The sequence below is a fragment of the Ascaphus truei genome, chromosome 20 (genome assembly GCF_040206685.1).
Source record: "Ascaphus truei isolate aAscTru1 chromosome 20, aAscTru1.hap1, whole genome shotgun sequence".
Lineage (NCBI taxonomy): Eukaryota > Metazoa > Chordata > Amphibia > Anura > Ascaphidae > Ascaphus > Ascaphus truei.
The window spans coordinates 17,368,754-17,395,314 of record NC_134502.1 but is presented as its reverse complement, the minus strand read 5'-3'; the positions used below and the strand labels follow the sequence as shown (position 1 = coordinate 17,395,314).

Genomic DNA, 26,561 nt, shown 5'->3' with positions numbered 1-26,561 from the left:
GGAGAGGCGAGGGGGGGTTCGGTTACCCGCGTGAGGTGTTTTGAGCGCGAGGCGCCGGCGCGCGGGAGAGACAAAACGGAGGGCGGGAAACGGCGCGTGCGCTCGGGGGACGGCGACCGTTACACACAGCGACCCGCGCACCGAGAGGAGACCCCTCTACCGGTAAGGTACCCCCCCCCCCGTTATATACAAGCAATCCTGCCCAGACCTGTAATGACCCCCCCCCCCTTCTTGTCTGTGTGCCCCCATTATGTACCCCCTGACCTCCGTGTATCAGCATTTCCCTCCATTATATACCCCCTCCCACCGTGTCTGTGTTTGCCCCTGGTACACATACCCCCTGTTCTGTGTGTATATGGGTTCCCTGCTGGTCAGTGTACACTTTCTTTCTTTGAGCCCTTGCAGTGTGTGTATACTCCAGATATATTATATCCCCTGGTATAGTTGATGTATACGTTTCCCGTTCAGTTTATATATACCCTCGCCCTACTATTGGTATACAAGAGGTGTATATATACGCTCTCCCCTCGGGATCAGGATATACAGGAGGTGTATATATACGCTCTCCCCTCGGTATCAGGATATACAGAAGGTGTATATATACGCTCTCCCCTCTATCAGGATATACAGGAGGTGTATATATACGCTCTCCCCTCTATCAGGATATACAGGAGGTGTATATATACGCTCTCCCCTCGGGATCAGGATATACAGGAGGTGTATATATACGCTCTCCCCTCCCTCGGTATCAGGATATACAGGAGGTGTATATATACGCTCTCCCCTCAGTATCAGGATATACAGGAGGTGTGTATATATACGCTCTCCCCTCAGTATCAGGATATACAGGAGGTGTATATATACGCTCTCCCCTCGGTATCAGGATATACAGGAGGTGTATATATACGGTCTCCCCTCGGGATCAGGATATACAGGAGGTGTATATATACGCTCTCCCCTCTGTATCAGGATATACAGGAGGTGTATATATACGCTCTCCCCTCGGTATCAGGATATACAGAAGGTGTATATATACGCTCTCCCCTCAGTATCAGGATATACAGAAGGTGTATATATACGCTCTCCCCTCGGTATCAGGATATACAGAAGGTGTATATATACGCTCTCCCCTCGGGATCAGGATATACAGGAGATGTATATATACGCTCTCCCCTCTATCAGGATATATAGGAGGTGTATATATACGCTCTCCCCTCGGGATCAGGATATACAGGAGGTGTATATATACGCTCTCCCCTCGGGATCAGGATATACAGGAGGTGTATATATACGTTCTCCCCTCGGGATCAGGATATACAGGAGGTGTATATATACGTTCTCCCCTCGGGATCAGGATATACAGGAGGTGTATATATATACGCTCTCCCCTCGGGATCAGGATATACAGGAGGTGTATATATATACGCTCTCCCCTCGGGATAAGGATATACAGGAGGTGTATATATACGCTCTCCCCTCGGTATCAGGGTATACAGGAGGTGTATATATACGCTCTCCCCTCTGTATCAGGATATACAGGAGGTGTGTATACGCTCTCCCCTCTGTATCAGGATATACAGGAGGTGTGTATATACGCTCTCCCCTCGGGATAAGGATATACAGGAGGTGTATATATACGCTCTCCCCTCGGGATCAGGATATACAGGAGGTGTATATATACGCTCTCCCCTCGGGATAAGGATATACAGGAGGTATATATATACGCTCTCCCCTCGGTATCACGATATACAGGAGGTGTGTATACGCTCTCCCCTCTGTATCAGGATATACAGGAGGTGTATATATACGCTCTCCCCTCGGGATCAGGATATACAGGAGGTGTATATATACGCTCTCCCCTCGGGATCAGGATATACAGGAGATGTATATATACGCTCTCCCCTCTATCAGGATATATAGGAGGTGTATATATACGCTCTCCCCTCGGGATCAGGATATACAGGAGGTGTATATATACGCTCTCCCCTCGGGATCAGGATATACAGGAGGTGTATATATACGTTCTCCCCTCGGGATCAGGATACACAGGAGGTGTATATATACGCTCTCCCCTCGGGATCAGGATATACAGGAGGTGTATATATACGCTCTCCCCTCGGGATCAGGATATACAGGAGGTGTATATATACGTTCTCCCCTCGGGATCAGGATATACAGGAGGTGTATATATACGCTCTCCCCTCTGTATCAGGATACACAGGAGGTGTATATATACGCTCTCCCCTCGGTATCAGGATACACAGGAGGTGTATATATACGCTCTCCCCTCGGTATCAGGATACACAGGAGGTGTATATATACGCTCTCCCCTCGGTATCAGGATATACAGGAGGTGTATATATACGCTCTCCCCTCGGTATCAGGATATACAGGAGGTGTATATATACGCTCTCCCATCGGGATCAGGATATACAGGAGGTGTATATATACGCTCTCCCCTCGGTATCAGGATATACAGGAGGTGTATATATACTCTCTCCCCTCGGTATCAGGATATACAGGAGGTGTATATATACGCTCTCCCCTCTGTATCAGGATATACAGGAGGTGTATATATACGCTCTCCCCTCAGTATCAGGATATACAGGAGGTGTATATATACGCTCTCCCCTCGGGATCAGGATATACAGGAGGTGTATATATACGCTCTCCCCTCGGGATCAGGATATACAGGAGGTGTATATATACGCTCTCCCCTCGGGATCAGGATATACAGGAGGTGTATATATACGCTCTCCCCTCGGGATCAGGATATACAGGAGGTGTATATATACGCTCTCCCCTCGGTATCAGGATATACAGGAGGTGTATATATACGCTCTCCCCTCGGTATCAGGATATACAGGAGGTGTATGTATACGCTCTGCCCTCAGTATCAGGATATACAGGAGGTGTGTATATACGCTCTCCCCTCGGGATCAGGATATACAGGGTGTGTATATACGCTCTCCCCTCGGTATCAGGATACACAGGAGATGTATATATACGCTCTCCCCTCGGTATCAGGATATACAGGAGGTATATATACGCTCTCCCCTCGGTATCAGGATATACAGGAGGTGTATATATACGTTCTCCCCTCTGCATCAGGATATACAGGAGGTGTGTATATACGCTCTCCCCTCGGTATCAGGATATACAGAAGGTGTATATATACGCTCTCCCCTCAGTATCAGGATATACAGAAGGTGTATATATACGCTCTCCCCTCGGTATCAGGATATACAGAAGGTGTATATATACGCTCTCCCCTCGGGATCAGGATATACAGGAGATGTATATATACGCTCTCCCCTCTATCAGGATATATAGGAGGTGTATATATACGCTCTCCCCTCGGGATCAGGATATACAGGAGGTGTATATATACGCTCTCCCCTCGGGATCAGGATATACAGGAGGTGTATATATACGTTCTCCCCTCGGGATCAGGATATACAGGAGGTGTATATATACGTTCTCCCCTCGGGATCAGGATATACAGGAGGTGTATATATACGTTCTCCCCTCGGGATCAGGATATACAGGAGGTGTATATATATACGCTCTCCCCTCGGGATCAGGATATACAGGAGGTGTATATATATACGCTCTCCCCTCGGGATAAGGATATACAGGAGGTGTATATATACGCTCTCCCCTCGGTATCAGGGTATACAGGAGGTGTATATATACGCTCTCCCCTCTGTATCAGGATATACAGGAGGTGTGTATACGCTCTCCCCTCTGTATCAGGATATACAGGAGGTGTGTATACGCTCTCCCCTCGGTATCAGGATATACAGGAGGTGTATATATACGCTCTCCCCTCGGGATAAGGATATACAGGAGGTGTATATATACGCTCTCCCCTCGGGATCAGGATATACAGGAGGTGTATATATACGCTCTCCCCTCGGGATAAGGATATACAGGAGGTATATATATACGCTCTCCCCTCGGTATCACGATATACAGGAGGTGTGTATACGCTCTCCCCTCTGTATCAGGATATACAGGAGGTGTATATATACGCTCTCCCCTCGGGATCAGGATATACAGGAGGTGTATATATACGCTCTCCCCTCGGGATCAGGATATACAGGAGATGTATATATACGCTCTCCCCTCTATCAGGATATATAGGAGGTGTATATATACGCTCTCCCCTCGGGATCAGGATATACAGGAGGTGTATATATACGCTCTCCCCTCGGGATCAGGATATACAGGAGGTGTATATATACGCTCTCCCCTCAGGATCAGGATATACAGGAGGTGTATATATACGCTCTCCCCTCGGGATCAGGATACACAGGAGGTGTATATATACGCTCTCCCCTCGGGATCAGGATATACAGGAGGTGTATATATACGCTCTCCCCTCGGGATCAGGATATACAGGAGGTGTATATATACGTTCTCCCCTCGGGACCAGGATATACAGGAGGTGTATATATACGCTCTCCCCTCTGTATCAGGATACACAGGAGGTGTATATATACGCTCTCCCCTCGGTATCAGGATACACAGGAGGTGTATATATACGCTCTCCCCTCGGTATCAGGATTCACAGGAGGTGTATATATACGCTCTCCCCTCGGTATCAGGATATACAGGAGGTGTATATATACGCTCTCCCCTCGGTATCAGGATATACAGGAGGTGTATATATACGCTCTCCCATCGGGATCAGGATATACAGGAGGTGTATATATACGCTCTCCCCTCGGTATCAGGATATACAGGAGGTGTATATATACTCTCTCCCCTCGGTATCAGGATATACAGGAGGTGTATATATACGCTCTCCCCTCTGTATCAGGATATACAGGAGGTGTATATATACGCTCTCCCCTCAGTATCAGGATATACAGGAGGTGTATATATACGCTCTCCCCTCGGGATCAGGATATACAGGAGGTGTATATATACGCTCTCCCCTCGGGATCAGGATATACAGGAGGTGTATATATACGCTCTCCCCTCGGGATCAGGATATACAGGAGATGTATATATACGCTCTCCCCTCTATCAGGATATATAGGAGGTGTATATATACGCTCTCCCCTCGGGATCAGGATATACAGGAGGTGTATATATACGCTCTCCCCTCGGGATCAGGATATACAGGAGGTGTATATATACGTTCTCCCCTCGGGATCAGGATACACAGGAGGTGTATATATACGCTCTCCCCTCGGGATCAGGATATACAGGAGGTGTATATATACGCTCTCCCCTCGGGATCAGGATATACAGGAGGTGTATATATACGTTCTCCCCTCGGGATCAGGATATACAGGAGGTGTATATATACGCTCTCCCCTCTGTATCAGGATACACAGGAGGTGTATATATACGCTCTCCCCTCGGTATCAGGATACACAGGAGGTGTATATATACGCTCTCCCCTCGGTATCAGGATACACAGGAGGTGTATATATACGCTCTCCCCTCGGTATCAGGATATACAGGAGGTGTATATATACGCTCTCCCCTCGGTATCAGGATATACAGGAGGTGTATATATACGCTCTCCCATCGGGATCAGGATATACAGGAGGTGTATATATACGCTCTCCCCTCGGTATCAGGATATACAGGAGGTGTATATATACTCTCTCCCCTCGGTATCAGGATATACAGGAGGTGTATATATACGCTCTCCCCTCTGTATCAGGATATACAGGAGGTGTATATATACGCTCTCCCCTCAGTATCAGGATATACAGGAGGTGTATATATACGCTCTCCCCTCGGGATCAGGATATACAGGAGGTGTATATATACGCTCTCCCCTCGGGATCAGGATATACAGGAGGTGTATATATACGCTCTCCCCTCGGGATCAGGATATACAGGAGGTGTATATATACGCTCTCCCCTCGGGATCAGGATATACAGGAGGTGTATATATACGCTCTCCCCTCGGTATCAGGATATACAGGAGGTGTATATATATAAGCTCTCCCCTCGGGATCAGGATATACAGGAGGTGTATGTATACGCTCTGCCCTCAGTATCAGGATATACAGGAGGTGTGTATATACGCTCTCCCCTCGGGATCAGGATATACAGGGTGTGTATATACGCTCTCCCCTCGGTATCAGGATACACAGGAGATGTATATATACGCTCTCCCCTCGGTATCAGGATATACAGGAGGTATATATACGCTCTCCCCTCGGTATCAGGATATACAGGAGGTGTATATATACGTTCTCCCCTCTGCATCAGGATATACAGGAGGTGTGTATATACGCTCTCCCCTCGGTATCAGGATATACAGGAGGTGTATATATACGTTCTCCCCTCTGCATCAGGATATACAGGAGGTGTGTATATACGCTCTCCCCTCTATCAGGATATACAGGAGGTGTATATATACGCTCTCCCCTCGGGATCAGGATATACAGGAGGTGTATATATACGCTCTCCCCTCGGTATCAGGATATACAGGAGGTGTATATATACGCTCTCCCCTCGGTATCAGGATATACAGGAGGTGTATATATAAGCTCTCCCCTCGGGATCAGGATATACAGGAGGTGTATATATACGCTCTGCCCTCAGTATCAGGATATACAGGAGGTGTATATACGCTCTCCCCTCGGGATCAGGATATACAGGGTGTGTATATACGCTCTCCCCTCGGTATCAGGATACACAGGAGATGTATATATACGCTCTCCCCTCGGTATCAGGATATACAGGAGGTATATATACGCTCTCCCCTCGGTATCAGGATATACAGGAGGTGTATATATACGTTCTCCCCTCTGCATCAGGATATACAGGAGGTGTATATATACACTCTCCCCTCGGTATCAGGATATACAGGAGGTGTATATATACGCTCTCCCCTCGGTATCAGGATATACAGGAGGTGTATATATACGCTCTCCCCTCGGGATCAGGATATACAGGAGGTGTATATATACGCTCTCCCCTCTGTATCAGGATATACAGGAGGTGTATATATACGCTCTCCCCTCGGGATCAGGATATACAGAAGGTTTATATATACGCTCTCCCCTCGGTATCAGGATATACAGGAGGTGTATATATATGCTCTCCCCTCGGTATCAGGATATACAGGAGGTGTATATATACGCTCTCCCCTCGGGATCAGGATATACAGGAGGTGTATATATACGCTCTCCCCTCGGGATCAGGATATACAGGAGGTGTATATATACGCTCTCCCCTCGGGATCAGGATATACTGGAGGTGTATATATACGCTCTCCCCTCAGGATCAGGATATACAGGAGGTGTATATATACGCTCTCCCCTCGGGATCAGGATATACAGGAGGTTTATATATACGCTCTCCCCTCGGAATCAGGATATACAGGAGGTGTATATAGACGCTCTCCCCTCGGTATCAGGATATACAGGAGGTGTATATATACGCTCTCCCCTCGGGATCAGGATATACAGGAGGTTTATATATACGCTCTCCCCTCTGTATCAGGATATACAGGAGGTGTATATATACGGTCTCCCCTCTGTATCAGGATATACAGGAGGTGTATATATACACTCTCCCCCCTGTATCAGGATATACAGGAGGTGTATATATACACTCTCCCCTCTGTATCAGGATATACAGGAGGTGTAGTTATACGCTCTCCCCTCGGTATCAGGATATACAGGAGGTGTAGTTATACGCTCTCCCCTCGGGATCAGGATATATAGGAGGTGTATATATACGCTCTCCCCTTGGGATCGGGATATACAGGAGGTGTATATATACGCTCTCCCCTTGGGATCGGGATATACAGGAGGTGTATATATACGCTCTCCCCTCGGTATCAGGATATACAGGAGGTGTATATACGCTCTCCCCTCGGTATCAGGATATACAGGAGGTGTATATATACGCTCTCCCCTCGGTATCAGGATATACAGGAGGTGTATATATACGCTCTCCCCTTGGGATCGGGATATACAGGAGGTGTATATATACGCTCTCCCCTCGGTATCAGGATATACAGGAGGTGTATATACGCTCTCCCCTCGGTATCAGGATATACAGGAGGTGTATATATACGCTCTCCCCTCGGTATCAGGATATACAGGAGGTGTATATATACGCTCCCCCCTCGGTATCAGGATATACAGGAGGTGTATATATACGCTCTCCCCTCGAGATCAGGATATACAGGAGGTGTATATATACGCTCTCCCCTCGGTATCAGGATATACAGGAGGTGTATATATACGCTCCCCCTCGGTATCAGGATATACAGGAGGTGTATATATACGCTCCCCCCTCGGTATCAGGATATACAGGAGGTGTGTATATACGCTCTCCCCTCGGTATCAGGATATACAGGACGTGTACATACGCTTTCCCCTCTGTATCAGGATATACAGGAGGTGTATATATATATATGCTCTCCCCTCGGGATCAGGATATACAGGAGGTGTATATATACGCTCTCCCCTCGGTATCAGGATATAAAGGAGGTGTATATATACGCTCTCCCCTCGGTATCAGGATACACAGGAGGTGTATATATATGCTCTCCCCTCGGTATCAAGATATACAGGAGGTGTATATATACGCTCTCCCCTCGGGATCAGGATATACAGGAGGTGTATATATACGCTCTCCCCTCGGGATCAGGATATACAGGAGGTGTATATATACGCTCTCCCCTCAGTATCAGGATATACAGGAGGTGTGTATATATACGCTCTCCCCTCGGTATCAGGATATACAGGAGGTGTATATATACGCTCTCCCCTCGGTATCAGGATATACAGGAGGTGTATATATACGCTCTCCCCTCGGGATCAGGATATACAGGAGGTGTGTATATATATGCTCTCCCCTCTATCAGGATATACAGGAGGTGTATATATACGCTCTCCCCTCTATCAGGATATACAGGAGGTGTATATATACGCTCTCCCCTCGGGATCAGGATATACAGGAGGTATATATATACGCTCTCCCCTCGGGATCAGGATATACAGGAGGTGTATATATACGCTCTCCCCTCGGGATCAGGATATACAGGAGGTGTATATATACGCTCTCCCCTCGGGATCAGGATATACTGGAGGTGTATATATACGCTCTCCCCTCGGGATCAGGATATACAGGAGGTGTATATATACGCTCTCCCCTCGGGATCAGGATATACAGGAGGTTTATATATACGCTCTCCCCTCGGAATCAGGATATACAGGAGGTGTATATAGACGCTCTCCCCTCGGTATCAGGATATACAGGAGGTGTATATATACGCTCTCCCCTCGGGATCAGGATATACAGGAGGTTTATATATACGCTCTCCCCTCTGTATCAGGATATACAGGAGGTGTATATATACGGTCTCCCCTCTGTATCAGGATATACAGGAGGTGTATATATACACTCTCCCCCCTGTATCAGGATATACAGGAGGTGTATATATACACTCTCCCCTCTGTATCAGGATATACAGGAGGTGTAGTTATACGCTCTCCCCTCGGTATCAGGATATACAGGAGGTGTAGTTATACGCTCTCCCCTCGGGATCAGGATATATAGGAGGTGTATATATACGCTCTCCCCTTGGGATCGGGATATACAGGAGGTGTATATATACGCTCTCCCCTTGGGATCGGGATATACAGGAGGTGTATATATACGCTCTCCCCTCGGTATCAGGATATACAGGAGGTGTATATACGCTCTCCCCTCGGTATCAGGATATACAGGAGGTGTATATATACGCTCTCCCCTCGGTATCAGGATATACAGGAGGTGTATATATACGCTCTCCCCTTGGGATCGGGATATACAGGAGGTGTATATATACGCTCTCCCCTCGGTATCAGGATATACAGGAGGTGTATATACGCTCTCCCCTCGGTATCAGGATATACAGGAGGTGTGTATATACGCTCTCCCCTCGGTATCAGGATATACAGGAGGTGTATATATACGCTCCCCCCTCGGTATCAGGATATACAGGAGGTGTATATATACGCTCTCCCCTCGAGATCAGGATATACAGGAGGTGTATATATACGCTCTCCCCTCGGTATCAGGATATACAGGAGGTGTATATATACGCTCCCCCTCGGTATCAGGATATACAGGAGGTGTATATATACGCTCCCCCCTCGGTATCAGGATATACAGGAGGTGTATATATACGCTCTTCCCTCGGTATCAGGATATACAGGAGGTGTATATATACGCTCTCCCCTCGGGATCAGGATATACAGGAGGTGTATATATACGCTCCCCCCTCGGTATCAGGATATACAGGAGGTGTATATATACGCTCTCCCCTCGGGATCAGGATATACAGGAGGTGTATATATACGCTCTCCCCTCAGTATCAGGATATACAGGAGGTGTGTATATATACGCTCTCCCCTCGGTATCAGGATATACAGGAGGTGTATATATACGCTCTCCCCTCGGTATCAGGATATACAGGAGGTGTATATATACGCTCTCCCCTCGGGATCAGGATATACAGGAGGTGTGTATATATATGCTCTCCCCTCTATCAGGATATACAGGAGGTGTATATATACGCTCTCCCCTCTATCAGGATATACAGGAGGTGTATATATACGCTCTCCCCTCGGGATCAGGATATACAGGAGGTATATATATATACGCTCTCCCCTCGGGATCAGGATATACAGGAGGTGTATATATACGCTCTCCCCTCGGTATCAGGATATACAGGAGGTGTATATATAAGCTCTCCCCTCGGGATCAGGATATACAGGAGGTGTATATATACGCTCTGCCCTCAGTATCAGGATATACAGGAGGTGTGTATATACGCTCTCCCCTCGGGATCAGGATATACAGGGTGTGTATATACGCTCTCCCCTCGGTATCAGGATACACAGGAGATGTATATATACGCTCTCCCCTCGGTATCAGGATATACAGGAGGTATATATACGCTCTCCCCTCGGTATCAGGATATACAGGAGGTGTATATATACGTTCTCCCCTCTGCATCAGGATATACAGGAGGTGTATATATACGCTCTCCCCTCGGTATCAGGATATACAGGAGGTGTATATACGCTCTCCCCTCGGTATCAGGATATACAGGAGGTGTGTATATACGCTCTCCCCTCGGTATCAGGATATACAGGAGGTGTATATATACGCTCCCCCCTCGGTATCAGGATATACAGGAGGTGTATATATACGCTCTCCCCTCGAGATCAGGATATACAGGAGGTGTATATATACGCTCTCCCCTCGGTATCAGGATATACAGGAGGTGTATATATACGCTCCCCCTCGGTATCAGGATATACAGGAGGTGTATATATACGCTCCCCCCTCGGTATCAGGATATACAGGAGGTGTATATATACGCTCTTCCCTCGGTATCAGGATATACAGGAGGTGTATATATACGCTCTCCCCTCGGGATCAGGATATACAGGAGGTGTATATATACGCTCCCCCCTCGGTATCAGGATATACAGGAGGTGTATATATACGCTCTCCCCTCGGGATCAGGATATACAGGAGGTGTATATATACGCTCTCCCCTCAGTATCAGGATATACAGGAGGTGTGTATATATACGCTCTCCCCTCGGTATCAGGATATACAGGAGGTGTATATATACGCTCTCCCCTCGGTATCAGGATATACAGGAGGTGTATATATACGCTCTCCCCTCGGGATCAGGATATACAGGAGGTGTGTATATATATGCTCTCCCCTCTATCAGGATATACAGGAGGTGTATATATACGCTCTCCCCTCTATCAGGATATACAGGAGGTGTATATATACGCTCTCCCCTCGGGATCAGGATATACAGGAGGTATATATATATACGCTCTCCCCTCGGGATCAGGATATACAGGAGGTGTATATATACGCTCTCCCCTCGGTATCAGGATATACAGGAGGTGTATATATAAGCTCTCCCCTCGGGATCAGGATATACAGGAGGTGTATATATACGCTCTGCCCTCAGTATCAGGATATACAGGAGGTGTGTATATACGCTCTCCCCTCGGGATCAGGATATACAGGGTGTGTATATACGCTCTCCCCTCGGTATCAGGATACACAGGAGATGTATATATACGCTCTCCCCTCGGTATCAGGATATACAGGAGGTATATATACGCTCTCCCCTCGGTATCAGGATATACAGGAGGTGTATATATACGTTCTCCCCTCTGCATCAGGATATACAGGAGGTGTATATATACGCTCTCCCCTCGGTATCAGGATATACAGGAGGTGTATATATACGCTCTCCCCTCGGTATCAGGATATACAGGAGGTGTATATATACGCTCTCCCCTCGGGATCAGGATATACAGGAGGTGTATATATACGCTCTCCCCTCTGTATCAGGATATACAGGAGGTGTATATATACGCTCTCCCCTCGGGATCAGGATATACAGGAGGTTTATATATACGCTCTCCCCTCGGTATCAGGATATACAGGAGGTGTATATATATGCTCTCCCCTCGGTATCAGGATATACAGGAGGTGTATATATACGCTCTCCCCTCGGGATCAGGATATACAGGAGGTGTATATATACGCTCTCCCCTCGGGATCAGGATATACAGGAGGTGTATATATACGCTCTCCCCTCGGGATCAGGATATACTGGAGGTGTATATATACGCTCTCCCCTCGGGATCAGGATATACAGGAGGTGTATATATACGCTCTCCCCTCGGGATCAGGATATACAGGAGGTTTATATATACGCTCTCCCCTCGGGATCAGGATATACAGGAGGTGTATATAGACGCTCTCCCCTCGGTATCAGGATATACAGGAGGTTTATATATACGCTCTCCCCTCGGGATCAGGATATACAGGAGGTTTATATATACGCTCTCCCCTCTGTATCAGGATATACAGGAGGTGTATATATACGGTCTCCCCTCTGTATCAGGATATACAGGAGGTGTATATATACACTCTCCCCCCTGTATCAGGATATACAGGAGGTGTAGTTATACGCTCTCCCCTCGGTATCAGGATATACAGGAGGTGTAGTTATACGCTCTCCCCTCGGGATCAGGATATATAGGAGGTGTATATATACGCTCTCCCCTTGGGATCGGGATATACAGGAGGTGTATATATACCCTCTCCCCTTGGGATCGGGATATACAGGAGGTGTATATATACGCTCTCCCCTCGGTATCAGGATATACAGGAGGTGTATATACGCTCTCCCCTCGGTATCAGGATATACAGGAGGTGTATATATACGCTCTCCCCTCGGTATCAGGATATACAGGAGGTGTATATATACGCTCTCCCCTTGGGATCGGGATATACAGGAGGTGTATATATACGCTCTCCCCTCGGTATCAGGATATACAGGAGGTGTATATACGCTCTCCCCTCGGTATCAGGATATACAGGAGGTGTATATATACGCTCCCCCCTCGGGATCAGGATATACAGGAGGTGTATATATACGCTCCCCCCTCGGGATCAGGATATACAGGAGGTGTATATATATACGCTCTCCCCTCGAGATCAGGATATACAGGAGGTGTATATATACGCTCTCCCCTCGGTATCAGGATATACAGGAGGTGTATATATACGCTCCCCCCTCTATCAGGATATACAGGAGGTGTATATATACGCTCTCCCCTCGGTATCAGGATATACAGGAGGTGTATATATACGCTCTCCCCTCTGTATCAGGATATACAGGAGGTGTATATATACGCTCTCCCCTCTGTATCAGGATATACAGGCGGTGTATATATACACTCTCCCCTCGGGATCAGGATATACAGAAGGTGTCTATATATACGCTCTCCCCTCTGTATCAGGATATACAGGAGGTGTATATATACGCTCTCCCCTCTATCAGGATATACAGGAGGTGTATATATATACGCTCTCCCCTCGGGATCAGGATATACAGGAGGTGTAGTTATACGCTCTCCCCTCGGGATCAGGATATATAGGAGGTGTATATATACGCTCTCCCCTCGGTATCAGGATATACAGGAGGTGTATATATACGCTCTCCCCTCGGGATCAGGATATACAGGAGTTGTGTTTATACGCTCTCGGGATCGGGATATACAGGAGGTGTATATATATGCTCTCCCCTCGGGATCAGGATATACAGGAGGTGTATATATACGCTCCCCCCTCGGTATCAGGATATACAGGAGGTGTATATATACGCTCTCCCCTCTATCAGGATATACAGGAGGTGTATATATACGCTCTCCCCTCGGGATCAGGATATACAGGAGGTATATATATACGCTCTCCCCTCGGTATCAGGATATACAGGAGGTGTATATATACGCTCTCCCCTCGGTATCAGGATATACAGGAGGTGTATATATACGCTCTCCCCTCGGTATCAGGATATACAGGAGGTGTATATATACGCTCCCCCCTCTATCAGGATATACAGGAGGTGTATATATACGCTCTCCCCTCGGTATCAGGATATACAGGAGGTGTATATATACGCTCTCCCCTCTGTATCAGGATATACAGGCGGTGTATATATACGCTCTCCCCTCGGGATCAGGATATACAGAAGGTGTCTATATATACGCTCTCCCCTCTGTATCAGGATATACAGGAGGTGTATATATACGCTCTCCCCTCTATCAGGATATACAGGAGGTGTATATATACGCTCTCCCCTCGGGATCAGGATATACAGGAGGTGTATATATACGCTCTCCCCTCGGGATCAGGATATACAGGAGATGTATATATACGCTCTCCCCTCGGTATCAGGATATACAGGAGGTGTATATATACGCTCTCCCCTCTATCAGGATATACAGGAGGTGTATATATACGCTCTCCCCTCGGGATCAGGATATACAGGAGGTGTAGTTATACGCTCTCCCCTCGGGATCAGGATATATAGGAGGTGTATATATACGCTCTCCCCTCGGTATCAGGATATACAGGAGGTGTATATATACGCTCTCCCCTCGGGATCAGGATATACAGGAGGCGCATGTATGTGCTTCTTTCGGTTATAGGATATATAGAAGATGTGTATACTCCCCTCGGTATCCTTATATAAGAGAGGTTTATATACTCTTCCCTTCTGTAACGGGATATACGGGAGGTTTATTATATGCTCTCCCCTCGGTATCAGGATATACAGGAGGCGCATGTATGTGTTTTTTTTCGGTTATAGGATATATAGAAGGTGTATATACTCCCCTCGGTATCCTTATATACGGGAGGTTTATATACTCTCTTCCCTTCTGTAACAGGATATACAGGAGGCGTATATATGCTCTCCCCATGGTATTGGATATGATGGTGTATATATGTTCTCCCCTCTATCAGGATATACGGGAGGTGTATATACGCTCTACCCTCGGTATCAGGATATACAAGGTGTATATACGCTCTCCCTCGGTATCAGTATATATGGGAGGTGTATATATGCTCTCCCCTCGGTATCAGGATATACAAGGTGTATATACGCTCTCCCCTTGACATCAGTATATACAGAAAGTGTATATAATCTATCCCCTCTGTATCAGGATATACAGGAGGTGTATATATACGCTCTCCCCTCTGTATCAGGATATACAGGACGTGTACATACGCTTTCCTCTCTGTATCAGGATATACAGGAGGTGTATATATACGCTCTCCCCTCGGGATCAGGATATACAGGAGGTGTATATATACACTCTCTCCTCGTTATCAGGATATGCAGGAGGTGTATATATACACTCTCTCCTCGGTATCAGGATATACAGGAGGTGTGTATATATACGCTCTCCCCTCGGTATCAGGATACACAGGAGGTGTATATATATGCTCTCCCCTCGGTATCAGGATATACAGGAGGTGTATATATACGCTCTCCCCTCGGAATCAGGATATACAGGAGGTGTATATATATGCTCTCCCCTCGGTATCAGGATATACAGGAGGTGTATATATACGCGCTCCCCTCAGGATCAGGATATACAGGCGGTGTATATATACGCTCTCCCCTCAGGATCAGGATATACAGGAGGTGTATATATACACTCTCTCCTCGGTATCAGGATATACAGGAGGTGTATATATACGCTCTCCCCTCGGTATCAGGATATACAGGAGGTGTATATATATGCTCTCCCCTCGGTATCAGGATATACAGGAGGTGTATATATACGTGCTCCCCTCAGGATCAGGATATACAGGAGGTGTATATATACGCTCTCCCATCAGGATATATAGGAGGTGTATATATACACTCTCTCCTCTGTATCAGGATATACAGGAGGTGTATATATACGCTCTCCCCTCGGTATCAGGATATACAGGAGGTGTATATATACGCTCTCCCCTCCGTATCAGGATATACAGGAGGTGTATATATACGCTCTCCCCTCTGTATCAGGATATACAGGAGGTGTATATATACGCTCTCCCCTCTTAATCAGTATATACAGGAGGTGTGTATACGCTCTCCCCTCTGTATCAAGATATACAGGAGGTGTATATATACGCTCTCCCCTCGGGATCAGGATATACAGGAGGTGTATATATACGCTCTCCCCTCGGTATCGGGATATACAGGAGGTGTATATATACGCTCTCCCCTCGGTATCAGGATATACAGGTGTATATACGCTCTCGGGATTGGGATATACAGGAGGTGTATATACACTCTCCCCTCGGGAACAGGATATACAGGAGGTGTATATACGCTCTCCCCTAGGTATCAGGATATACAGGAGGTGTGTATACGCTCTCCCCTCAGGATCAGGATATACAGGAGGTGTATATATACGCTCTCCCCTCGGTATCAGGATATACAGGTGTTTATACGCTCTCGGGATCGGGATATACAGGAGGTGTGTATACGCGCTCCCCTCGGGATCGGGGTATACAGGAGGCGCATGTATGTGCTTCTTTCGGTTATAGGATATATAGAAGGTGTATATACTCCCCTCGGTATCCTTATATACGGGAGGTTTATATACTCTCTTCCCTTCTGTAACAGGATATACAGGAGGCGTATATACGCTCTCCCCATGGTATTGGATATGATGGTGTATATATGTTCTCCCCTCTATCAGGATATACGGGAGGTGTATATACGCTCTACCCTCGGTATCAGGATATACAAGGTGTATATACGCTCTCCCCTTGACATCAGTATATACAGAAAGTGTATTTAATCTATCCCCTCTGTATCAGGATATACAGGAGGTGTATATACGCTCTCCCCTCTGTATCAGGATATACAGGACGTGTACATACGCTTTCCCCTCTGTATCAGGATATACAGGAGGTGTATATATATATGCTCTCCCCTCGGGATCAGGATATACAGGAGGTGTATATATACGCTCTCCCCTCGGTATCAGGATATAAAGGAGGTGTATATATACGCTCTCCCCTCGGTATCAGGATACACAGGAGGTGTATATATATGCTCTCCCCTCGGTATCAAGATATACAGGAGGTGTATATATACGCTCTCCCCTCTGTATCAGGATATACAGGAGGTGTATATATATGCTCTCCCCTCGGTATCAGGATATACAGGAGGTGTATATATACGCTCTCCCCTCGGGATCAGGATATACAGGAGGTGTATATATACGCTCTCCCCTCGGTATCAGGATATACAGGAGGTGTGTATATACGCTCTCCCCTCTGTATCAGGATATACAGGAGGTGTATATATACGCTCTCCCCTCGGGATCAGGATATACAGGAGGTGTATATATACGCTCTCCCCTCGGTATCAGGATATACAGGAGATGTATATATACGCTCTCCCCTCGGTATCAGGATATACAGGTGTATATATACGCTCTCCCCTCGGTATTAGGATATACAGGAGGTGTATATATACGCTCTCCCCTCTGTATCAGGATATATAGGAGGTGTATATACGCTCTCCCCTCTGTATCAGGATACACAGGAGGTGTATATACGTTCTCCCCTCGGTATCAGGATATACAGGAGGTGTATATATACGCTCTCCCCTCGGTATCAGGATACACAGGAGGTGTATATACGTTCTCCCCTCGGTATCAGGATATACAGGAGGTGTATATATACGTGCTCCCCTCGGGATCGGGATATACAGGAGGCGCATGTATGTGCTTTCGGTTATAGGATATATAGAAGATGTGTATACTCCCCTCGGTATCCTTATATACGGGAGGTTTATATACTGTTCCCTTATGTAATGGGATATACGGGAGGTTTATTATATGCTCTCTCCTCGGTATCAGGATATACAGGAGGTGTATATATACGCTCTCCCCTCGGTATCAGGATATACAGGAGGTGTATATATACGCTCTCCCCTCGGAATCAGGATATACAGGAGGTGTATATATATGCTCTCCCCTCGGTATCAGGATATACAGGAGGTGTATATATACGCGCTCCCCTCAGGATCAGGATATACAGGCGGTGTATATATACGCTCTCCCCTCAGGATCAGGATATACAGGAGGTGTATATATACACTCTCTCCTCGGTATCAGGATATACAGGAGGTGTATATATACGCTCTCCCCTCGGTATCAGGATATACAGGAGGTGTATATATATGCTCTCCCCTCGGTATCAGGATATACAGGAGGTGTATATATACGCGCTCCCCTCAGGATCAGGATATACAGGAGGTGTATATATACGCTCTCCCATCAGGATATATAGGAGGTGTATATATACACTCTCTCCTCTGTATCAGGATATACAGGAGGTGTATATATACGCTCTCCCCTCGGTATCAGGATATACAGGAGGTGTATATATACGCTCTCCCCTCCGTATCAGGATATACAGGAGGTGTATATATACGCTCTCCCCTCTGTATCAGGATATACAGGAGGTGTATATATACGCTCTCCCCTCTTAATCAGTATATACAGGAGGTGTGTATACGCTCTCCCCTCTGTATCAAGATATACAGGAGGTGTATATATACGCTCTCCCCTCGGGATCAGGATATACAGGAGGTGTATATATACGCTCTCCCCTCGGTATCGGGATATACAGGAGGTGTATATATACGCTCTCCCCTCGGTATCAGGATATACAGGTGTATATACGCTCTCGGGATTGGGATATACAGGAGGTGTATATACACTCTCCCCTCGGGAACAGGATATACAGGAGGTGTATATACGCTCTCCCCTAGGTATCAGGATATACAGGAGGTGTGTATACGCTCTCCCCTCAGGATCAGGATATACAGGAGGTGTATATATACGCTCTCCCCTCGGTATCAGGATATACAGGTGTTTATACGCTCTCGGGATCGGGATATACAGGAGGTGTGTATACGCGCTCCCCTCGGGATCGGGGTATACAGGAGGCGCATGTATGTGCTTCTTTCGGTTATAGGATATATAGAAGGTGTATATACTCCCCTCGGTATCCTTATATACGGGAGGTTTATATACTCTCTTCCCTTCTGTAACAGGATATACAGGAGGCGTATATACGCTCTCCCCATGGTATTGGATATGATGGTGTATATATGTTCTCCCCTCTATCAGGATATACGGGAGGTGTATATACGCTCTACCCTCGGTATCAGGATATACAAGGTGTATATACGCTCTCCCCTTGACATCAGTATATACAGAAAGTGTATTTAATCTATCCCCTCTGTATCAGGATATACAGAAGGTGTATATACGCTCTCCCCTCTGTATCAGGATATACAGGACGTGTACATACGCTTTCCCCTCTGTATCAGGATATACAGGAGGTGTATATATATATGCTCTCCCCTCGGGATCAGGATATACAGGAGGTGTATATATACGCTCTCCCCTCGGTATCAGGATATAAAGGAGGTGTATATATACGCTCTCCCCTCGGTATCAGGATACACAGGAGGTGTATATATATGCTCTCCCCTCGGTATCAAGATATACAGGAGGTGTATATATACGCTCTCCCCTCGGGATCAGGATATACAGGAGGTGTATATATACGCTCTCCCCTCGGTATCAGGATATACAGGAGGTGTGTATATACGCTCTCCCCTCTGTATCAGGATATACAGGAGGTGTATATATACGCTCTCCCCTCGGGATCAGGATATACAGGAGGTGTATATATACGCTCTCCCCTCGGTATCAGGATATACAGGAGATGTATATATACGCTCTCCCCTCGGTATCAGGATATACAGGTGTATATATACGCTCTCCCCTCGGTATTAGGATATACAGGAGGTGTATATATACGCTCTCCCCTCTGTATCAGGATATATAGGAGGTGTATATACGCTCTCCCCTCTGTATCAGGATATACAGGAGGTGTATATATACGCTCTCCCCTCGGTATCAGGATACACAGGAGGTGTATATACGTTCTCCCCTCGGTATCAGGATATACAGGAGGTGTATATATACGTGCTCCCCTCGGGATCGGGATATACAGGAGGCGCATGTATGTGCTTTCGGTTATAGGATATATAGAAGATGTGTATACTCCCCTCGGTATCCTTATATACGGGAGGTTTATATACTGTTCCCTTATGTAATGGGATATACGGGAGGTTTATTATATGCTCTCTCCTCGGTATCAGGATATACAGGAGGTGTATATATACGCTCTCCCCTCGGTATCAGGATATACAGGAGGTGTATATATACGCTCTCCCCTCGGTATCAGGATATACAGGAGGTGTATATATACGCTCTCCCCTCTGTATCAGGATATACAGGAGGCGCATGTATGTGCTTTTTTCGGTTATAGGATATATAGAAGGTGTATATACTCCCCTCGGTATCCTTATATACGGGATGTTTATATACTCTTCCCTTCTGTAACAGGATATACAGGAGGTGTATATATGCTCTCCTCTGTATCAGTATTTACTCTTCCCTTGGTATCGTATATACCGGAGCTGTATATACGCTCTCCCCTCTGTATCAGGCTATATAGGTGTATATACACTCCCCCCAATATCAGGATATGCACGAGGCATACGTTCTTCCCCTTTGTATCCTTATAAAGCACGTGTCTCTCTTTCCCGGTCCTAGTGTTGCTATATCGCAGGTATACGCCCCTGGTCGGCGCCATGGCGAAGGTGCAAATCCTGAACATGGTGGTCCTGGATAACCCCTGCCCCTTCCACAACCCCTTCCAGTTTGAGGTCACCTTTGAGTGCATCGAAGACCTGCCTGATGGTGAGTGACCCCTAACCACCTCACCCCTTATACCTGACCCTGCTGGCCCTGAGCGGGCCTACGACTTCACCCAATGGACGCTCAAACATGGCTACCTAGTGACCCCCGATCTACGCCTGCTGACCTAACATCTTATTGCTGTGACTCATGGCCGTGCCATCTTACCCGTGCAGCCCACTTTCCTGACCAGTGTGTCATGCCAGAGGGGGACCTCGGACCTCGCCCCATTGTGACCCCTGACTTTGAGATGTGACCCCTGGCCTCGCCGCTGTGATCCAAACCTGGAGGCCTGTAACCTTTCCACTGTGACCCTTGACATTGTGACGGAACGACACCCTTCATCCCTGACGCAGGCATCCACACGGTGACCTCATTGGTCAATGTGACTTGACACCCCTCCCCCCCACCCCCCACAACCAATAATGTCATGCCACTTCTCCTCCCCTGTAGTCCCCTCTCATGTTCCCCTTTCTTCTGGCTTTTCACCTCAGACCTGGAGTGGAAGATAATTTACGTGGGGTCAGCAGAGAGTGAGGAGTACGACCAGGTGCTGGACTCTGTGCTGGTGGGGCCCGTCCCCGCCGGGCGTCACATGTTTGTCTTCCAGGTGAGGCCCGCAACGCTTGAAGGGGGGGTGTGGGAGCGATCGGATTGGCTTAGGCCTGGGACCCGCTGCGCCCGGAGGCGGGGGCGGCCGCACGAGCGTTCCCCACCAGCAGGGGAATCCTCCCGAGCCGGTCCCAGTCCCCCCTTACTGCACAGCTCACTACACGCTGTGACGCGTCAGCCGCTAGGGGATACAAGAGAATTGTAATTCCTAGCGTCGACGCGTCACGTGGTGTGGCTGTGAGCCAATGAGGGGAGGCTTCGGGGAGCGGGGAGGAGAGTGTGGAGGGAAAGCAGCGTGGGTGCCTGCCTGCCTGCCTGCCTGCCTGTCTGTGTGTGTGTGTGCCTGAGTGTCAGCGTGTGAGTAGGGCAGCCCGCAGCAGCTCCCTCCTGCAGCCCGGGAGCCCGAGCCTGTGGAGGGGGGGGGGGTAGCGGGTCCCTCCACTTAAACCACGCCCCCTCCGCTTAAACCACCCGGCTCCCTACAGACCGCATATCGCGGTCTGTGTGTCAGCGCCCCGCCGGTCTGCAGTGCGGGCGCGCTGACTGAGGGAGCGGGGCCTTAGCCTTAGGGTGCTGTCAATCGCATTGCACTTGCTTTACCCCCTCAACTTTTGGGATGTTCAATTTGGCCCACAATGTATAGGGGAGTTAAACACTGTTTAACCTGTGTATTAATGGAGACCTTCATTAATGGGACATTCATAGGGTCAGAGAGACTGATCTCTTATGGGATAAGAGGGGCCTCATGTGTTACTTTATAAGAAAATGGGGCACGTAACACCCTTTTTATTCTGTCTACAGGCAGACGGGCCCAATTGCAGTCTGATTCCGGAGTCGGACGCTGTGGGGGTGACGGTGGTGCTCATTACCTGCACGTACCGCGGTCAAGAGTTCATCAGAGTTGGATATTATGTGAACAACGAATACGCAGATCCCGAACTTCGAGAGAACCCTCCCCTCAAAGCAGATTTCAGCCAGGTAAGCCACGTTTATAATGGCAGCGACGGCGCACGGTGTCTGTGTGTGTGTGTGTGGGGGAGGGAGCCTGGCACTACCGCTGCCTGCGCTGTGTGAGGGAGGCTGGCACTACCGCTGCCTGCGCTGTGTGAGGGAGGCTGGCACTACCGCTGCCTGCACTGTGTGAGGGAGGCTGGCACTGCCGCTGTGTGCGAGGGAGGCTGGCACTACCGCTGTGTGCGAGGGAGGCTGGCACTGCCGCTGTGTGCGAGGGAGGCTGGCACTGCCGCGTGTGTGCGAGGGAGGCTGGCACTGCCGCTGTGTGCGAGGGAGGCTGGCACTGCCGCGTGTGTGCGAGGGAGGCTGGCACTGCCGCGTGTGTGCGAGGGAGGCTGGCACTGCCGCGTGTGTGCGAGGGAGGCTGGCACTGCCGCGTGTGTGCGAGGGAGGCTGGCACTGCCGCGTGTGTGCGAGGGAGGCTGGCACTGCCGCGTGTGTGCGAGGGAGGCTGGCACTGCCGCGTGTGTGCGAGGGAGGCTGGCACTGCCGCGTGTGTGCGAGGGAGGCTGGCACTGCCGCGTGTGTGCGAGGGAGGCTGGCACTGCCGCGTGTGTGGGAGGGAGGCTGGCACTGCCGCGTGTGTGGGAGGGAGGCTGGCACTGCCGCGTGTGTGCGAGGGAGGCTGGCACTGCCGCGTGTGTGCGAGGGAGGCTGGCACTGCCGCGTGTGTGCGAGGGAGGCTGGCACTGCCGCGTGTGTGCGAGGGAGGCTGGCACTGCCGCTGTGTGTGAGGCTGGCACTACCGCTGCCTGCGCGCCGCGTGTGTGTGTGAGGCGGGCACTACCGCTGCCTGCGCGCCGCGTGTGTGTGTGAGGCGGGCGCTGCCTGCGCGCCGCGTGTGTGTGTGAGGCGGGCGCTGCCTGCGCGCCGCGTGTGTGTGAGGCGGGCGCTGTCTGCGCACCGCGTGTGAGGGAGGCGGGCACTACCACTGAGTCGACTGCTGCTGTCTGCGCTCTGTGCGTGTGCGCCCGCCTGCGCTGTGTGCTCGCGGGGCAATGCCGCTGCCATATATAAATGGATGTGGTAGTGTGAAGGTGCTGCACACACGCTGGCATTGCCTGTGCTATGTAGAACTGGAACGTGTAGCGATGAGGCTGGCACTGCCACTGACATTTCCTCCCCCTCCTTAGCTCCAAAGGAACATCCTGGCATCCAACCCGCGTGTGACCAGATTCCACATAAATTGGGACAGTGCCAGCGAGTCCAAGATGGAGGACATCGAGAATGTGGACCCTACCCCCCATACCATGCTGCCCCCAAGCTGTGCCCCCATCAAGGGACTTGCGGGCGCCCTCAACAGCATACCAGAAAACTCCATGGACTGCATGTGATGCCCTCCACGCAGAGGCAACCTAGGGGCGTGTGAATAGCTTAAGGGAAGACGTTCACCTATTTGCCCCCTACTCATTATGCCACGCCAGCAAAACACGTCTCCAGCAGTGCCAGTCTTGTGCCACACAGCCAAAGGTCTGCTGGCACTCTTCCTGCTACAATGTCTTCAGCAATATCTACGCCATCCTAATATAACTTATTAAGCCGACGGGCACTGCCAACTTATTTGGACTGCAGCACTGCCACCCCTCTAATATAGTCAGCCTATGGGCGCTGCCACCCTCCTCTGCTGTGAGGTCTGCGAGCACTGCCACCCTCCTCTGCTGTGAGGTCTGCGAGCACTGCCACCCTCCTCTGCTGTGAGGTCTGCTGGCACTGCCACCCTCCTCTGCTGCGAGGTCTGCGGGCACTGCCACCCTCCTCTGCTGCGAGGTCTGCGGGCACTGCCACCCTCCTCTGCTGCGAGGTCTGCGGGCACTGCCACCCTCCTCTGCTGCGAGGTCTGCGGGCACTGCCACCCTCCTCTGCTGCGAGGTCTGCGGGCACTGCCACCCTCCTCTGCTGCGAGGTCTGCGGGCACTGCCACCCTCCTCTGCTGCGAGGTCTGCGGGCACTGCCACCCTCCTCTGCTGCGAGGTCTGCGGGCACTGCCACCCTCCTCTGCTGCGAGGTCTGCGGGCACTGCCACCCTCCTCTGCTGCGAGGTCTGCGGGCACTGCCACCCTCCTCTGCTGCGAGGTCTGCGGGCACTGCCACCCTCCTCTGCTGCGAGGTCTGCGGGCACTGCCACCCTCCTCTGCTGCGAGGTCTGCGGGCACTGCCACCCTCCTCTGCTGCGAGGTCTGCGGGCACTGCCACCCTCCTCTGCTGCGAGGTCTGCGGGCACTGCCACCCTCCTCTGCTGCGAGGTCTGCGGGCACTGCCACACTCCTCTGCTGCGAGGTCTGCGGGCACTGCCACCCTCCTCTGCTGCGAGGTCTGCGGGCACTGCCACCCTCCTCTGCTGCGAGGTCTGCGGGCACTGCCACCCTCCTCTGCTGCGAGGTCTGCGGGCACTGCCACCCTCCTCTGCTGCGAGGTCTGCGGGCACTGCCACCCTCCTCTGCTGCGAGGTCTGCGGGCACTGCCACCCTCCTCTGCTGCGAGGTCTGCGGGCACTGCCACCCTCCTCTGCTGCGAGGTCTGCGGGCACTGCCACCCTCCTCTGCTGCGAGGTCTGCGGGCACTGCCACCCTCCTCTGCTGCGAGGTCTGCGGGCACTGCCACCCTCCTCTGCTGCGAGGTCTGCGGGCACTGCCACCCTCCTCTGCTGCGAGGTCTGCGGGCACTGCCACACTCCTCTGCTGCGAGGTCTGCGGGCACTGCCACACTCCTCTGCTGCGAGGTCTGCGGGCACTGCCACCCTCTGCTGCGAGGTCTGCGGGCACTGCCACCCTCTGCTGCGAGGTCTGCGGGCACTGCCACCCTTCTCTGCTGCGAAGTTTGCGGGCATTGCCACCCTCTGCTGCGAGGTCTGCGGGCATTGCCACCCTCCTCTGCTGCGAGGTCTGCGGGCACTGCCACCCTCTGCTGCGAGGTCCTATCCACCTCTGCAACAGATACTGCTCACTAATTCTGTGGGCACTGCCACCCTCGCTCCGCTACTGCAAGGGTGCGATTTTGGCCGTGACATTTTCCACCTGTCTGCTGCAGCTGGAATAGGACTCGCCCCTCACACCCGCTACCTCCTACATCAGGAAGACCGTGAACTCCGACTGTGAGCACTGCCACATACCCCCTTTCTGTTACAGCGAGGAGAGCCCTTCAGTCCACATGGGTACTGGTCCCTTTTATACCGGCTACCTCTCACATCAGGAAGACGCAGCAGTCTGCGGGCACTGCCACAGCAAGGTTTACCTTGGCACTTCCATCTTTGACTTGTTCACCTTTACTACAACAGGGAGATGACTTCCGCATACATGGGCACTGCCAGCCTCCTGCCCACCTCACGGTGCCACTCCAGCTGCTTCAGTCTGGGTACTGCCGCCGCAAGGTGGCTACCATCTTATACATGTACCCTCTCTGCTACAGCAGGGTGAAGACTTTGGCATACACGGGCACTGCCCACCTTTCTAAACCAGGAAGTGACTGCTGATTCAGTTGGCGGGGGTGCTGCCACCCTCACACCCACCTCCTGTCTGCTACAGACAGACTGTCACTTCCACTCTGTCGGACTCCTAAACCCCCCTCCTTAGACATACGAGGACCTCACCGAGGTGCACACGATGGAGCAAATCCCCATGCCCCCTTAATGCCCACCTACCGTGTTTTTTTTGTTTTGTTTTGTATTTTGGTTCCGACTGGCAGGTTTGTATATCGTCGCCATTAATTTTCAATGTTTTTTTTTTTTATATATATATACAAGTAGGAATTTGCTGAAATAAAAGCACTTAGAACCCA

The 26,561-nt window shown here is 49.7% G+C and overlaps 1 protein-coding gene across 1 annotated transcript; it reads left to right on the top strand.

Moving 5' to 3' along the window:
• On the top strand, nt 1-26,561 carry ASF1B (anti-silencing function 1B histone chaperone). The gene is made up of 5 exons (XM_075577350.1): nt 1-162; nt 21,018-21,164; nt 21,656-21,771; nt 22,575-22,751; nt 23,921-26,561. The coding sequence occupies exons 2-5, from the start codon at nt 21,056-21,058 to the stop codon at nt 24,119-24,121; spliced, it is 603 nt and encodes a 200-aa protein (XP_075433465.1). The 5' UTR covers nt 1-162; nt 21,018-21,055; the 3' UTR covers nt 24,122-26,561.

What these genes read in the sequence shown, in the direction of transcription:
- ASF1B (XM_075577350.1), top strand. Translation starts at nt 21,056, where the DNA reads ATGGCGAAGGTGCAAATCCTGAACATGGTGGTCCTGGATAACCCCTGC. An exon ending in CATCGAAGACCTGCCTGATG is followed by an intron (nt 21,165 to 21,655) that starts GTGAGTGACCCC and finishes TTTTCACCTCAG; the next exon opens with ACCTGGAGTGGAAGATAATT. An exon ending in TCAAAGCAGATTTCAGCCAG is followed by an intron (nt 22,752 to 23,920) that starts GTAAGCCACGTT and finishes CCCCCTCCTTAG; the next exon opens with CTCCAAAGGAACATCCTGGC.